Genomic DNA, 15,854 nt, shown 5'->3' with positions numbered 1-15,854 from the left:
CATAACTGGTTTGAAAAGTTTAGACAGGCTTGATACAGTATATGTAGCTATGATAGGAAGATATCTTTTTCTTTTAGGCCTGACTTTCTGTTCCATAATAACATCTTTCATTTTACCTTCAGTCTCTCTGTCACCCCTGGCCACCATCATTAGTTTCACCAAAACCCAAATCTGTGAACACCTTTCCTGAATGTTGCCGAACTCCGGTAGCTACAGGACAAATACCCAATAATTGTAACAAAGTAGAAAATCAATAAAGGTTGCTGAAGGGCCGGGAAAGGTTGTAAATCGATAAAGCAGAGAGGTGAGGGTCTCAGAGGGCATTTACATGGTACTGAACGTTCGGTGCCCGACTGATAACACCTTTCCGCTTAATTGGCTATTGACATTAAAAGCGTACGTCCGCTGCATATTTCCCCTGTGAGTTCACCAGATGAGTTTCAAGAGCTTTTATGAGCGTATTTTTCATTATGTATGTTCTGGCCTCACACAGAGCAGGCGACTGAAGGATACATCACCATCAGGCATGTCATAAAGCTCCCTTTAAAATTCGGTGGTGTTTTTGACACGGCACAAGATTGCTTGTTCTGTTTTTCGGTGTTATGCTGTACCGTTGGCCTGGTTTGGGAGAACATTTGGCTGAGAATTGAATGGCTATCCTAGGGGATGGAATTTTAAACACGATGGTAGCAGGCTGTGGGGTAGCGAGTGTGTATTGAGGCATATGAAGCATTGACCGCTCCAAAAGGATATTATCCCAACACCGTCTGCATTACAATCACCCCCATTCACAGACAGGCAGGGGGGAGACTGATAAGGTTAAAAACATGCGAATGTGTATATGTGTGTGAAAAACTGAATTGACTGTGATACACTTTACTGCACATGCCCACGTGGAGCTGAGTGGGGGTTTTCAATTGAAAGGTTAGAGCAGGGCATTGTGGGATTGTTGATAGCTCTAGCCGAGTGCATCACTTTTATGTAAGTGATATGTGAATCAGCCAATCACTGTGGGTTAAGGGTAGTGACATGTCATAAACAGTTGAATTAGTTGGATTATCTGGGTGAAAGTTTGATTTAATTTCTATTTTAATTGTTTTACTGTATATTACTATTGTTTATTAACTAGTGCTTTAAAAACGATTAATCACAATTAACCGATTCCAAAATAAATGTTTGTCTTTATATAATTGTATTTAAATTAGTGCTGTCAATCGATTAAAAAAATTAATCGGATTAATCACACATTTTCTGTGATTAATCACGATTAATCGCACATAAAAATAATATTTTAAAATATACTTTTACATTTTAATAATTTCACATTTAATCTTCAAATTGATGTAGAAACAACATATTTCTTTAACAGCGTCATTTTATGAATGAAAGAAAACATTTTGATATTAGTACTGTAACTGATGTCTCTATTAAATTGATTATTTTAACATTAATTATAGCCATTCAACTATAATTGAGAGCTATCATGAAATATACAGAAATTGAAGGAAGTTCTCAAACACTTTACCGTCTTTAATACTAAATTATAAATTAAATGCAGAAGAATTCTCATTAAAGCTACAAAATCACTTTGATTTCTTCTTTTATTTTGTTCTTTGATTAACATTAGTGACAGGAGTCACAGCAGCACGTTTAAGAACGTGGCCCCTTTAAGAGCTGTCTCAGTACGCAGATCTGACCGTCACCGCACTCCCATTTTCACAACTCTTTGCATTCATTTAAGATTTTATTTTACACTTTGTAGTTTTGCTTAAGAAAATGCTAGACAAAACGGGCTTTCTGACATAATCTTGTGTGGTTTTATCCATTCAAGCACGAAAGAGAACTTAACACGGATGCGCTGTCTGACAGAGATTCACCGACGCAGCCTTCAGCCCGTGACTGTTTACACCAGACTGGACCTCGCGTTGCGTTTTGACGCGTCCCACAGTTTAGAAGCTGTCTATCTTCATTGAACGCGTCAAAGCAACGGTTTAAAATCGCGCTTAAGTGGTTTAAAAGCCTGTACACAAATAAGAGCGTGATTACATAATGTAACGCTAGACAAAGAATGTCAAAACAAACGGATGCTGCGTTAATTGCGTTAAATATTTTTCACGCGTTAATTTGTAAAAAATAATTGCATGCGTTAACACGTTAACGTTGACAGCCCTAATTTAAATATAAATGTATTTATAAAAATGCTGTATATTTATGTTAATATTTTTATTAGGGCTGTCAAACAATTAATCGAGATTAATCGCATCCAGAACAAAAGTTTGTGTTTACATAATATATATCTGTGTACTGTGCATATTAATTTTGTATTTATAAACATAAAACATACACATACTTGTCTATATATTTAGGAAATATTTAAATGTGTTAATTTACATTTACCAATAATTGAAATTCTAAATAAACTTTTATTAATTGTTATATTTTTCTCAAATATATGCATTCATGTGTATGTGTTCATAAATACATGCACAGTACACCGACATATATTACGTAAACACAAACTTTTATTCTGGATGCGATTAATCACGATTAATCATTTGACAGCCCTCATTTTTATATACACATACTATGTGTACATATATATACTATATACATACTGTATAAATAATACACAACACACACACACAAATAAACACAAACATTTATGTTGGAATCGATTAATCAAGATTGAAAGATTGAAAGAAACATTATAGTTTATTAACATTAACATTTCTAATGACATTGCACACATTCATTGTGGCTAGTTAACAAAAATGTATTCAATTCATACCATCTGTTTACTTTGGCTGCTTAAATATATGAGGACTTTTACAATCTTGCTAAGCTCTTCCTAAGTATCAGATCTCTGGCATTGTAGGCCATACCGAGCGGACACAAGTGCACACAAAAGGGTTAGTTTCACTTAGTTTCCAGAAATTAAAGTTTAACACTTTTTAATATTGAAAACATAATATCACCTGCAGTTGCTAAGAGACACCAGAACTGTGTGCTGGTTAAAGGCCAAGTCTCATACAAAAGCCCTTCCTCATTTCACGTTCTCCATTCTAATGACTTTCCAAATGTCAATTAGTATGTCTCCAACCGTCTTCGAGTTTTTAGCAGTCTGGTCGACCGTTCCTCCTTCAAAAGACCTTGAGATGGAAGTCGAGTTGAGAGGTGACAATTGTGCTTCTGCAAGCTTAAGAATATTTAGCCGTTAAGGCTTTAGGCATGCATTATGCATTTGGTTGATGTTTTATCGAAAACAACTTATTTTGTGTGTACATGCATTTTATGGGATTCAAACCAATAAATTTGCCCTCGCTAGCTTCATGAACTACCCGTTGAGCTATATAAAAGTTAAAACCAGCATTTAAATATGGCACTATCAATATCTGCTGTGCAAACATGTTGCCTAAAGCTTTCATCGGTTGATTTTATCATGTCATGACAGCTATTTTATGTAATGCACAACAGATGGAAGTTCATTAACAGCTTTCTCAGTAGTCAACAGACAGCTAATCTGAAAACACGCGTTGTGCGTAGGTCCTTCATCATACAACTTTATGTACAATGTAGAATGACTTTAGTTTCGTAATGTTTATATAGCCAAAATAAAAATGTCAAAATATGTTAGCTTTTAAAAAATTAGACATAGTTGTCATAGAAACAACCACATCTCATTTGCTCACTTTATTTTTTGTGATCCTCAGTTAGACTGGCTAATAAGTGAATTGGTAAATGGCTTCTTCCACATCCCATAAGCTACAGTGTATTTTCTAAATACGAACACATGCATTTACACATGGCAAAGTGTCGTACAACCAGCGGGTTCACTGTTCTGACAGGCATTAAAAATAATCGCTGGTCAGTCACCCACTTACAGGAAGCCATTTCTGCATTCTCTTCATAGCTACTTCCTGTAGCTGTTGCTTTCTGTATCTCGCTTGTTGATTTATTCTCTCTGCAGTGGAAACTAGAAACTGCTTTTTACTGACACTTTGTCACTGATGTGTGTGGCCTCTGCCCACATGAAAATCTATACAGTATGTGCCATTAAAACAAACTAAACTGTGGTTCATCTTCTTACATGTCAATCAGCTTGTCCCATCCTTTCCTTTTTTTTTTGGTCAAAAAAAGGTGCAATTTGTGACGGAAAATTAATTTTGGGACTGTTACTTCAAAGTAAATTAATGTCAAAGATTGACTAAGCATATCTATATTTACAACGTCACAAATGTTTGTTAGTGAGCTGTCCTGGACTCAGGCTGCACCCGGCAGCCTGAGAAAGATCACACATCAGTCACAAGCTCACTGCAGCTGGTCTGTAGCATCCGCTACTATAATCATCTCTTTTTAAAGCAGGCACGAAGTATTAGCACGGTTTAGAGTTTTTGTCACTTTTTGCCTATTTGAATTGATGAGTTGTGCACGCCGTTTTAGCCTGATGTGAGCTATTGAAACCATAACAGATATTTACAACTGATGATTTATTCCTTCTGCAGAATTTGGGCTTCACTTTTTTGGCCTATTTGACAGCATTGTATTGGTGTCTAATGTAAACACATTTCTCATTTATTTATGTACACAATTAAAAAATATATATTTGTAATTATTATTTGAATAATCTGGCGACCCTAATGAAACGATTGCAACTAGGGCTGTTAATTTTTTTTTTCCATTTAACGTGTTAAAAATATATTTAATGCCATTAACATCCGCTTGTTCTGTCATCATTGTCTAGCGTTACATTATATAATCACACTCTTATTCATGTAAAGGCCTTTAAACTATTTAGGCGCGATTTGAAATGGTTGTATTGACACGTCCAGTATAGATTGCCAGCTTCTGGCTGTGGAACACGGCTCAACGTGACAGAGGTCCAGTCTGGTCTATACAGTCACGGGCTAAAGGCTGCGTCAGAATCTGTCAGACAGCGCATCAGTATTAAGTTCTCTTTCAGGCTTCAATGAACAAAACACATAAGATTATGCCAGAAAGCACATTTTGTCTAGTATTTCCACAAGCACAGTCTTCAAAGAATTAAATAAAGTCTTAAATGAATGCAAAGAGTAGTGAAAATAGGAAGCGCAAGACGTGCTTAGAGCGACAGCTCTTAAAGGGCCGCACTGTTAAACATGCTGCTGTGACTCCTGTCACTAATGTTAATCAAAGAACCAAAGAAAAGAAGAAATCAATGTGATTTCTTAGCTTTAATGAGAATTCTTCTGTATTTCATGTATTTAGCAGTAAAGACTGTACCGTGTTTGAGAACTTTATTTATCTTCTTTATATTTCCTACCTGTTATTATAATGAATTTGATTAGTAGAAAAATATATATTTAATAAAGACATCAGTTGCAAAGCCAACAATATTAGAATGTTGGCTTTCATTCATAAAATGATGCTGTTAACGAAATCTGTTGTTTCTACATTCATTTGGAGATAGAATGTGAAATTATTAGAATATAAAAGTATGTTTAAAAACATAAAAGCTGTGTGTGATTAGTTTGTAAAAAAATTTAATCGATTGACATCACTAAAATAAACATGTTAAACAAAATAAATAGTGTATGTTTAATTTCACTATACGTGTGCGATTAATCGCAGTTAATCGCGTGAAAAGGGTGTGATTAATCGCAAACAAACATTTTAATCTATTGACAGCCCTAATTGCAACACTAATTTATCACAAATATAGAATAATCACAAAGCTTTATTTGTAAACAGCACATTTTAGATACAATGAAATTAAAAACCCAGATTTTTTTAGCAAAACACAGATTATTGCATAATCACAATATAAAAATGATTTTAAAAAGTTTTGCTGAAAAGGTTATATACTGTACAGTATGTTTGACTTCAACTTCAACATCACTCACAATCTTCTCCGGTCCGGATGTGAAAGCATGAACATATACAGTAGCTCAACAATTTATTAAAAAATGTTTCTCTCACAAATCCATTTATAAGGTCGATCACATGGGTAATCATACCCTCCTGATGAGTAAGACACAGCACAATTCTCTGATTTATCACCATTGGGTTCTCCAGACCTCCAGAATCTGAAACAACAGATGAGCATTAGATGTTCAGTGGTGTTTTCTGTGTGATATGAGACTGACTGTGAGAATCATTTATTGATAATAATCAGCTATATTTAGTGATTTCTCACCCAGAGGTCAATGTGCTGCCATCAACCCATGTCCATCTGCCCTCCTCATCACTGTCAGACAAACCAATCCAGACTCCATAATCGCCAGTAGCCTTGACAGCAAACTCCTAGTAGAATGAACCAGAATGGAACCTGCTTGTAAAAACTTAACACAAGCACAAATCTAAACATAACCTTTTATTTTCTATCTTTCTTCTCAGTTTCACTCACTTGTTCTTCTTTGTTGTTAATGATGGTCAGATCTGCTCCTCTCTCTCTACAGTAACTTCTGCTGTCACTCCAGCTCTTCTTCTCAGATGAAATGAAGTAAAAACTAGGTTGTTTGTATAACCATCCATCTGTAAACACAAGCAGTTCCACCCACACTAAATTAGTATTATTCATGATAGCTTGTAACAACAAATACATGTTTTGTTGGAATGCATGGGTTGTTTTGGCATAGTGTTCTTTAAGAGTGCAGTACCTGTTTCATTTGGAATCTTCCACAGTTTATGTATCTTCTCATTTATCAGGTCTCTCTCTTTTGTAATCTTGGTATATTTGGTTAGTAGTTGGTCTCTGTCTTGTGTGATGTCTTTGTTGTTGATGTGACACTTGTGATTGTTTGTGATGATCAGGACACACAGCACTATGACTGCAGTCAGTAGAAGAACACACAGCACCACCAAACACACTAGAACTGATCTGGGACTTCTGTTCCTCGCACACTCACTTCCTGAAGATGACAGACATGCAGAAAAAATGTTCTTCCGATACATTTGTAGTTGATTTTTGTAACCCCTAGTCTAACAATGTTTTGATATTTACTTATATTCATTCAAAACAAATAGAAATGTCTAAAGTATTATTGTTTCTTATAAAATCAAATGGAGTGTCTGTACCTGTGTGTTGAGATGTTTGGTTTCTTGTGGAGTCTTCTGTTCCTCTACAGACATCATGGCTGTTCATATCATCTACATTGGCATAGATATTCATCTCTCCACAATCTTCTCTGACAGTCGCCTGCATCCCAGGAATGTTCCTATTGCCCACAATATGATCCGCTATTAGTAGCTCTTTTGGTGTGGTTATGTTAAGACTGCTTTGAAGAGGTCTGCTTTCCACCTTTAAAGTAAAGATGTGCCATTATGAGCAAGAGCATGTGATATCCTGTTGGCTACCGTGAATATTACTTCCTTATATCGTTTTTATTTTATTTTTATAAGATAAACATTAGCAAATTCAAGTACAATTAAAACAACAAATGAATTATCAAAACACTGCATTATAGTTATGTTTTAGCTGTCTTCATTGCATTGCATTGCTTTGCTTTTTTTTAAACATTTGTGTTCCATTTTAATAGACATATGAACAGCTAAATTAAACCATCTGTGGTCAGCATGTGAAATCTCAGATCATGTGACATCCAGCAAGTACAAAAAAAGTTTAGAGCTGCATATGCATATCACAAAAAGTTTTTGAGTGTTGTGACCCCAAATGCTGTGTTCTGAATATTACACAGTTTCCATGAGTTGCAATCAATTAGTTGAATGTGTAGGATGATGTTTTTCAGATTATTATGACAGCAAAGGTGACCAATGGCAGGTGGACAGCAGAGAGAGAGAGAGAGAGAAAGAGAGAAACAGGAGGTGTTCTGACCCCTGGGCTGAGTTGATCACATCAACCTAATAATTTCATAAACTCTAAAAAATGATGGATTATATTAAATCCAGCACCAGGTCAAAAAGGGACACGTTTATTTTTAATGTATTTGCTTCATAATAAGGCATATTTATATTCAGTAGTTTATATTCAGTAAAACTATATTCATGTTTAAATTCATTACACATGTACTGACAAGCTTCATGTATTTGTAGGCTATCATGTGAAACAAAAGGTTGTTATTAATAATCACAATGTAACATCATTAAACAGGCAAAGATGTAGCCTATAATTTGACATGAATAACTTATTCAGATTTATCCTGATTAGGTCATTTTTTCTCACAGATCCAAATAAAAAGTTGAGTACATACGCCATCAGCCCACCCTTTGCACCACAGTTCTCTGCTTTATGGCCATTGGGTTCACCAGACCACCAGTATCTGAAACAGATGAGCATCAGATCTTCTGTTTTTGTGTGATATGAAACTGACTGTAAGAATCATTTATTGATAATAATCAGTTACATTTAGTGATTTCGTTGTACTCAAAGGTCATTGTGCTGCCATCAACCCATTTCCATCTGCCCTCTACATAGTGCTTGAAGTGGGCGGGAACGCATCGGTACGCAGTACCCACACTTCTCTATTTTAATCTTTAGGGAGCGTTTATACTGCGTTCCAGACAACTAAGATTTCGGATATTTCCACCTCAAACATAGAAATGAATGTCTGGACCCGCACTCGAAGTTGGACATGGGACCTCTGAACTCTCAGATCGATCAACCCCAACCTGAGACAGACTGTCATTTTAAGTCACGCCCAAGATGCTTCCAGTGAAATTAGCACTGGTGCAGAGCTACCCTATGTCAAAATGTTGACCAATCAAACAGGGTTTATGGAATTCCAGCCCATCAAATTACAGACGCCAAGCAGAATTTCAGCTAATCAAATTGAAGACGACAGAACCTCACAGAAACAGAAACTGTGTAGTGAGATGTGAGGAGGCAAACATACAGTAGCAAAGGCAACGGTTTTACAATAGAAATGATAAATGGTAAATGGCAAACTACTTAACTTTTGCGAATTCTGCTGTTTTAAATGAAAACGTAGGTGGTTTGTCACATAATGTAAGACCTAACGTGCGTTCAACTTAACTTAAGGCATATGGTATGATGTTTAATTAACAGAAGAATTCAATAGACTGCAGAAACTTGTCATGATTCTGCCTCTTTTGATCAAGTTTTTCTTAGACTTGTGGAAGGATCATGACAGAGCCACATGTTTTGTGTGAAAAAGCATGGTCATTGTTTGTTTATGATGGCCATGCATCCTCCCATCTCGTCTATTGGCCCCGCCCCCTCGTTTCCTCGTCTGTGTCTCATTACCCACACCTGCCCATTGTTAAGTTCCCTTGTTAGTTCCCTTATATAATGCCCTTGTGTTTGCTGTCCTTTGCTGTTTCATTGTGCTGTGTGTGCATTCCATGATTGTATCCTGCGATGTATATCATGTTCTTGCTTTGCCTTGTCTTGATGTCTAATGGCGTCTTTACACAGGCCAGTTAAGGCGTCTCTGTGGCGGATTCAATTTCTGTGTAAAGACGCAATGCCGCATGAAAGCCGATCTAAAATAGCCGAAAAAGCTGAAAGCCGCTCTGACCCTCCTCAGACCCTAGTATCAAAGGCGACTCTGATGCGGCTCAAGTTAAGTGTAAATGAAGGAGCATTAAAGCCGCTCTAAACTACGTCATCCATAGCCATGTCAGCAGAAAGCAAGAGAGCGAAGATGAAGCCAAAAACACACAGCGACATTTGTTTTAGGCTAATAACAACACAATTTTGAATATTTAATAATTCAAACATACATTTTACGTTTCATTTCTTAATAAAATGATTTAATGAGGAAAAATGTTTGGAGTATTTTTGTTTGTGCTGCGGCTTTTTACTCAGGCAGGCTGTGGCACAGTTTGAATGCATAATTCCTGTAACTCAGTGGTTAGAGTATATGGCGCTAACAATGTCAGAGTCATGGGTTCGATTCCAGGGATTGCACATACTTAGAATCAAAATGTATAGTATAATGTAATTTAAGTCGCTTTGGATAAAAGCCTCTACCAAATGCATAACTGTAAATGAAAGCATGATGTAAATTTTGAGCCATTTAAATAGTTTAGATTATTTTTAATGGCAAATTAAATTTATTTAGTTTCATTTCTTTTTAAAGTGAATTTAGAAAAATGTATGGCGTATGATTGTTTGTGAATCAGACGCGGAATGCAGATTTTTTAAAATTTGAACTCATGACATGAATTGTTTAAATTCCTCCATTAGCTCCTCTCCTTTGCAAGCAAAAAACTTTCCGATACGTGTGACACGATCAAATGCAGACCTGTGTTACCGCGTCTCAAACTGCTTCAAATATTAGGTTTGTCGGACATTATGCAGTGCTGCGCAGTACCGCAGGAGTTATTTAAATAGCTCTCGTGTTACTTAAGCGGATGGATCTGCGCAACACGCGCATGAAGTCGAACACTTAATAAATCACAAACTTAACATTACTTTATTGTGATGAGAGAGTGTGTGCTTCTCTTACCTCAAGAAAGTCGCATCATAATAATGTAAGTGTACTTCGGTCCAGATCGTAAAGTGAGGACAGTAGGAGTGAGGACATTAGCGCTTGTGCACAGATGTGTTGCGCAATGTAGGTCACGTGACATACGTGTTTAAATTGTCTTGCATTATCGAGCATCATGAACAATCATTCCCATGGGAGTAGAATACGCGGGGGACATGTCCCCCACACTTTCAGATAAAGATGATTCTGTCCCCCACACTATTCGACACACCGCCGCCACCATTCCTGCGCACGTTCTTTGGTTTGTTACATAGATTTGAGTGAACTAACATTTAGACAATCACAAGTGAGTGTTACGAGGCGAATAGTCTTTCGTGGACATGTATCTGTTTAGCTTAAAGCACATGGAAGCGGGAACAGCGGCAACTGAAAACGGGGCCCTTGGCACTGATTAACAAAGGTATGGCCTATATACACGCGTTAAAAACAAGCTGGTGTAGTACCGATAATCTATGATAAGAGTATGTGGAAATAAGGGCACAATTTAGGGTGCAAACAGGAAACACAAACATATATGTATTTAATAAAACATGATTGCATTATGGTACATTAATATTTAATCCTATCCAAAATCTAATAAAAAAGACACCAATAATTTCATTACATCAATATTTATTAACTTATACATTACTTCCATACATACACAATTTCTGTACTCAAGTATCCGATTTTTTATTTCTAAGAGCTGGCAAGCATTGACCTTAGAAAACAACAGCCTTTATTGTCCCTCAAGTGTGACGGCAATGTCTTTGGGTACAGCTTGTGCATCTCTGATGACAAAGATTGCCATGGTTTCCTGCTGAAAAATTTGTTCAGCCTCTTCCTTCTCCAACACCTGGAAAATAATTTAGAAGGGAGAAAAATATCAAGAATCTCTCACACACAAGGCCTATACGAGACCTCCAAATCACAGCTGCAGATTCGCATGGGACTAACGTTAATATTATCACAGGACCTCGGTGTTTGGCGAAATATGGTTACTTTTGCGGGGGTATTTTTACTTTACAATCGGGATTAAGATCACAGACAACCCATGCAATTATTACAAATGACAAGTCCCCAGGTACGTTAACGTTAATACTAATTCTGTTGGTTTATGATGGAAGAATTCGCGAGTTTCAGTCAGAGAGCGCGTGCACTGAACAAAACCCTTCATTTCAGCAATAACGTTAACTAAGCTAAATTGAAATTACAAAAGATAACGTTACTTACAAATAACACGGTAATAAAAGAGTGACAGGAACATCAAATTATAACTCTGTTTTGCCTCACGTAAGGTTGAGTAATGAAGGTTGATTGATTTTCTTAGTCACTCAATTCAAGATTATTTTTCTTACCCCATTGGCAGATTTTTTTGCTTGTTTTAAAGGTTGTGTCAAAGGTTGTTTTAGAATGGTCATAATGAAACGAAGCTGAAATATATAAAAGTCTTGCAATCACACATGAAACCAACATTTGAACTCAAATGACAGCATGTACAGCTTCTTGTGCTGCAGGAAGAAGTTTGTGCAACCATCCGGTTGCATTACATACCAGGTTGAACGTTTAAGTGCGCTAAGAACCAAAAATGATCCGGTTAATAAGGGCTCGTTCTTTTAACAGAAGCTAGTATTTATGACAAGTAAGGTTAAACAGAAATTTGGGTGTCCCTTGTCGGTGTTTGGGTACGTATAGCCAAGTTAATTGTTCCAGCTCGGCTCCTCCTGACCGCAGATTCAGGTTTACAAAACACTTTCCTTTTCCACAACCTTAGTCTAAAAATGTTTTAGGTTATTTATACAAAAACATCTACACATCAGTCACCTCTACAGTACTGAAGCTTCTGTGTTATAATAACTGATAAATATTGGAGTGTCCATACCTGTGTGTTGAGATGTTTGGTTTTTCCTGGGGCCTGTTTCAATAAGGAGGTTCAACCAACTCTAGGTTAAACCTTGAACTCAGAATTGGTTTACTTAGAAATTAGAAACGTCTTGGTTACGGATGTAACCTCGGTTCCCTGATGGAGGGAACGAGACGTTGTGTCGAACAGACAGAATGGGGTTTGTCTTGAGAACCTATCATCTTCTGAGTATTTAGAAAAGGCCAATGAAAATTGGCGAATGAAATTTGCATGCCGGGCTCCTCCCCGGATGTCCGGGTATAAGAGGGAAGCCGGCGTGCTCATTCATTCACCTTTGGTCTGAGGAGCCTAAAGCATCCTCCCCCGACCGCTGGGGTGGGCGGCCAGTGTTGTGGCATGAGGGACACAACGTCTCGTTCCCTCCATCAGGGAACCGAGGTTACATCCGTAACCAAGACGTTCCCTTTCTGTCGGTCTCTCGACGTTGTGTCGAACCGACAGAATGGGGTTCCTATGGAAAACGCCACAGCACTGAGCCGCGTCACAATCTCTGCGGAGCGACGTTGACTGGCCTGGGCGAGTCAGACGAACACGCTAGCGCGAAATTATGACCTTCCAGTGGAGAGGAAGGGGGACCCAGAGCTTTCCACAAAAAGTTGGGAAGCCCCCTAACGCCGGCCGTCACGGGCGGAGGCCTGATTCTCTAAATGGCGAGAAGCCGCCCAGCACCGTACGGGCCACTGGGTAAGCATGATTCCCCCCGGGGGGAAAAACGCTGCAGAGGCCACTACCTACCGTAGGGAGGAATTAGTGGAGACACCACATGGTCTCACCATCAGGGGAGAACTCATGGGAGGAATGTGCGGACTGCAGGAGTTAACCGCAAGGTGGGAGTCCACCTGGGGAGGTCATGGGTTGCCAAGGTGGGAACCATTCATGAGGATACATCAGACGGAACAGCCCACGGAGGGGGGGTTACCACGTCTGGAGCACTAGGTCCGGTTAGAGCTATGTGGGAGATAACTCAACTGTTCCCCGGCCTAAGGGGGCAGGGCTGCTCTGCCCAGCCTGTCCCCTGGAAGGGTGCTTAGTGATGGATGGAATGCCTGTTCTTTACCCGAGGGGAAAGAAGTGAGGCGGGATCGCCACTGCTCCCCCCGGAGGGGGAAGGGCTTCCGCAGGCGTATGCCCTACCGGCTGCCGGTCCCACACCTTGCCAGGATGCGGGCTGACACCGGTTCTGCACGTAGGTATTAGAACCTCACGGAGTTGTTGGGCGTAGCCCAACCCGCAGCTCTGCAGATGTCTGCCAGAGAGGCGCCCTGAGCCAGTGCCCACGAGGGGTGTGCCTCACCCCCAACGGGCAGGGGCGAAAAGAGATCGGTATGCCCTAACGAGGGCATCCACGATCCAGTGCGCCAGCCTCTGTTTGGAGACAGCCCTCCTGCTGACCTCCGAAACAGACAAAGAGCTGCTCAGAGCTTCTGGGCTCTGCGTGTGGTCCAAGTAGAGGCGCCGTGCGCGTACTGGACACAGCACGGATAGGTTGGGTCTTCCTCCCCGGTGGGGAGCGCCTGCAGGTTCACCACCTGGTCTCTCGGGAGAGTGGTGGAAACCTTGGGCACGTAGCCGGGGCGGGGTCTCAAGATAACGTGAGAATCCCGGCCCCGAGTTCTAGGCAATCTGCGGACACGGAGAGTGCTTGTAGATCCCCTACCCTCTTGGAGGTGAGCGCAATGCGGAACACCGTCTTTATCAAGACTGAGAAAGAGCGGTAACCCCGAAAGGCTCGAAGGGAGCGGGGCCTCTTGAGGCCCGCCACCTAGTTCGCAAGAGGGTACGGAGCGCGGAAAGGTGGTCACCCTCTCGCGCCCCTTAGGAACCTAATGACCAGGCCGTGCTGTCCCAGAGGCTACCCAGCACTTGGGTCATGATGAGCGGCCGTAGCGGCTACATACATTCCCAGTGTGGAGGGGGAGAGGTTACTCCCCCGTCTCTCTTGAGGACGGGACAGCTCGTACCCGACCGAGCAACTCCGCGGGTCTTCTCGCCGAGAAGAGCACCAGGACGAGAAGAGGCGCCACCTATGGGCGTATAGCCGCCCAGTGGCCGAAGCCCTAGCCTGAGTGACGTCCCAACCGGACTGGGGGTGGGTCACTCAGGATCTCCTCGTCCCGTCCAGACATGGAGACCAGGTTTTGCCTGGGATGCCGTAACGTGCCCCTTCCCCTGGGGAAGCTGTTCGCCAGGGGGAGCGGCCAGGGGGGAGTTGTTGTCAGAGCCTCAGCTCCGAGAACCAAGTCCTGGTTAGGCCGAAGGGGCGTAACTAGTACCACTTGATGCTCCTCTTCCCTGGCCTTGCACAGGCCCTGTGCAATGAGGCTCACTGGGGGGAAGCGTACTTCCGCTTGTCCCGCGGCCAGCTGTGCGCAAGGGCATCCGTGCCGAGGGTCCTCGGACAGGGAGTACCCAAGCGGACAATGGGAGGAGTTCGGGGAGGCAACAGGACCACCTGTGCCTGGCCAAACTGCCCCCAAATGAGCCGGCTGCGCGGGGAGGGAGTCGCCACTCTCCGCAAGGCGTCAACTGACGAGAGAGCACATCGGCTGTCTGGTTCAGGACGCCTGGGATGTGTGTGGCTCGCAGGGAGCTGATCACCTGCTGACTCCAGAGGAGGAGGCGTCGGGCGAGTCATGTTAGCTGCTGTGAGTGAAGAATACGCCACAGCAGCTGTGCTGTCCGACCGGACCAGCACGTGCTTCCCTGCACGAGAGGAAGTTCCTCAATGCAAGTAGCACAACCCACAACTCTAGGCAGTTGAATGCCAACGCAGGCGGGGGCCCGTCCACCGCCCCGACACTGCTTGCCCGTTGCACACGGCACCCCTTAGGGTGTGTCGGCAGAAAAGCGTGTGACCAACGCCTGCTGCCGGTGTGCCACGCTCTCCAAGGAACTTGACTCTGCCGCCAGTGTTGGAGCGGTCGTATATGCATCGACCCGAGGGGGGGCCACCCCCGCCGAGGATGCCATGAATCCCAGGAGCCTCCTGTTACAGGGGGACCGCTGACTGTCTGAACTCAGGCAGTTCAACACTGACCGGGCGCGCTAGTCCTCGCGCCCCCCCCTGGGGGTGAGCGGGGCCGCCCGTGAGGACAGAGTCGAGTTCCATACCGAGAAAGAGGATGCTCTGCACCGGGGAGAGCTTGCTCTTATCTCAGTTGACCTGTGGCCCCACCGATCTAGGTGCCGGAGCACCAGGTCCCTGTGTGTACACCACAGATCTCGAGAGTGTGCCCAAACTTGAGCCAGTCGTTGAGATAGTTAGTACCCGTACACCGGCTTCCACGACCTTCGTAAAGACTCGTGGAGACAGGGACAGACCGAAGGGGAGGACCTGTACTGATATGCCTGTCCCTCGAACGCGAACCGTCGGAACGGCCGAAGTCGAAGGAGGATCGAGACATGAAAGTACGCGTCCTTCAGGTCGATTGCCATGAACCAGTCCTGACGCCTGACGGACGCCAGGATGCGCTTCTGCGTGACCATCCTGAAAGGCATCTAGT

The 15,854-nt window shown here is 41.7% G+C and overlaps 2 protein-coding genes across 5 annotated transcripts in view; one reads left to right on the top strand and one right to left on the bottom strand.

Moving 5' to 3' along the window:
* cadm2a (cell adhesion molecule 2a) overlaps positions 1-15,854 on the top strand; it is a 375,584-nt gene that overhangs the window by 197,975 nt on the left and 161,755 nt on the right. The gene's annotated exons all lie outside the window — the stretch shown is intronic.
* On the bottom strand, positions 5,798-6,670 carry LOC130546507 (C-type lectin domain family 4 member M-like). The gene is made up of 3 exons (XM_057321807.1): positions 6,383-6,670; positions 6,173-6,279; positions 5,798-6,062 (listed from the first exon to the last, which is right to left on the bottom strand). The coding sequence occupies exons 1-3, from the start codon at positions 6,578-6,580 to the stop codon at positions 5,936-5,938; spliced, it is 432 nt and encodes a 143-aa protein (XP_057177790.1). The 5' UTR covers positions 6,581-6,670; the 3' UTR covers positions 5,798-5,935.

Source organism: Triplophysa rosa, linkage group LG22, assembly GCF_024868665.1.
Source record: "Triplophysa rosa linkage group LG22, Trosa_1v2, whole genome shotgun sequence".
Lineage (NCBI taxonomy): Eukaryota > Metazoa > Chordata > Actinopteri > Cypriniformes > Nemacheilidae > Triplophysa > Triplophysa rosa.
Note: the sequence above shows the minus strand (reverse complement) of the source record. Positions and strands in the feature narration are given on the sequence as shown.

Bases quoted from the DNA above. Each gene is read 5' to 3' on its own strand.
- LOC130546507 (XM_057321807.1), bottom strand. From the start codon at position 6,580: ATGTATTTGTTGTTACAAGCTATCATGAATAATACTAATTTAGTGTGG. The intron at 6,280-6,382 runs GTGAGTGAAACT...TCATTCTACTAG, and splicing joins TTAACAACAAAGAAGAACAA to GAGTTTGCTGTCAAGGCTAC. The intron at 6,063-6,172 runs GTGAGAAATCAC...CTGTTGTTTCAG, and splicing joins GGCAGCACATTGACCTCTGG to ATTCTGGAGGTCTGGAGAAC.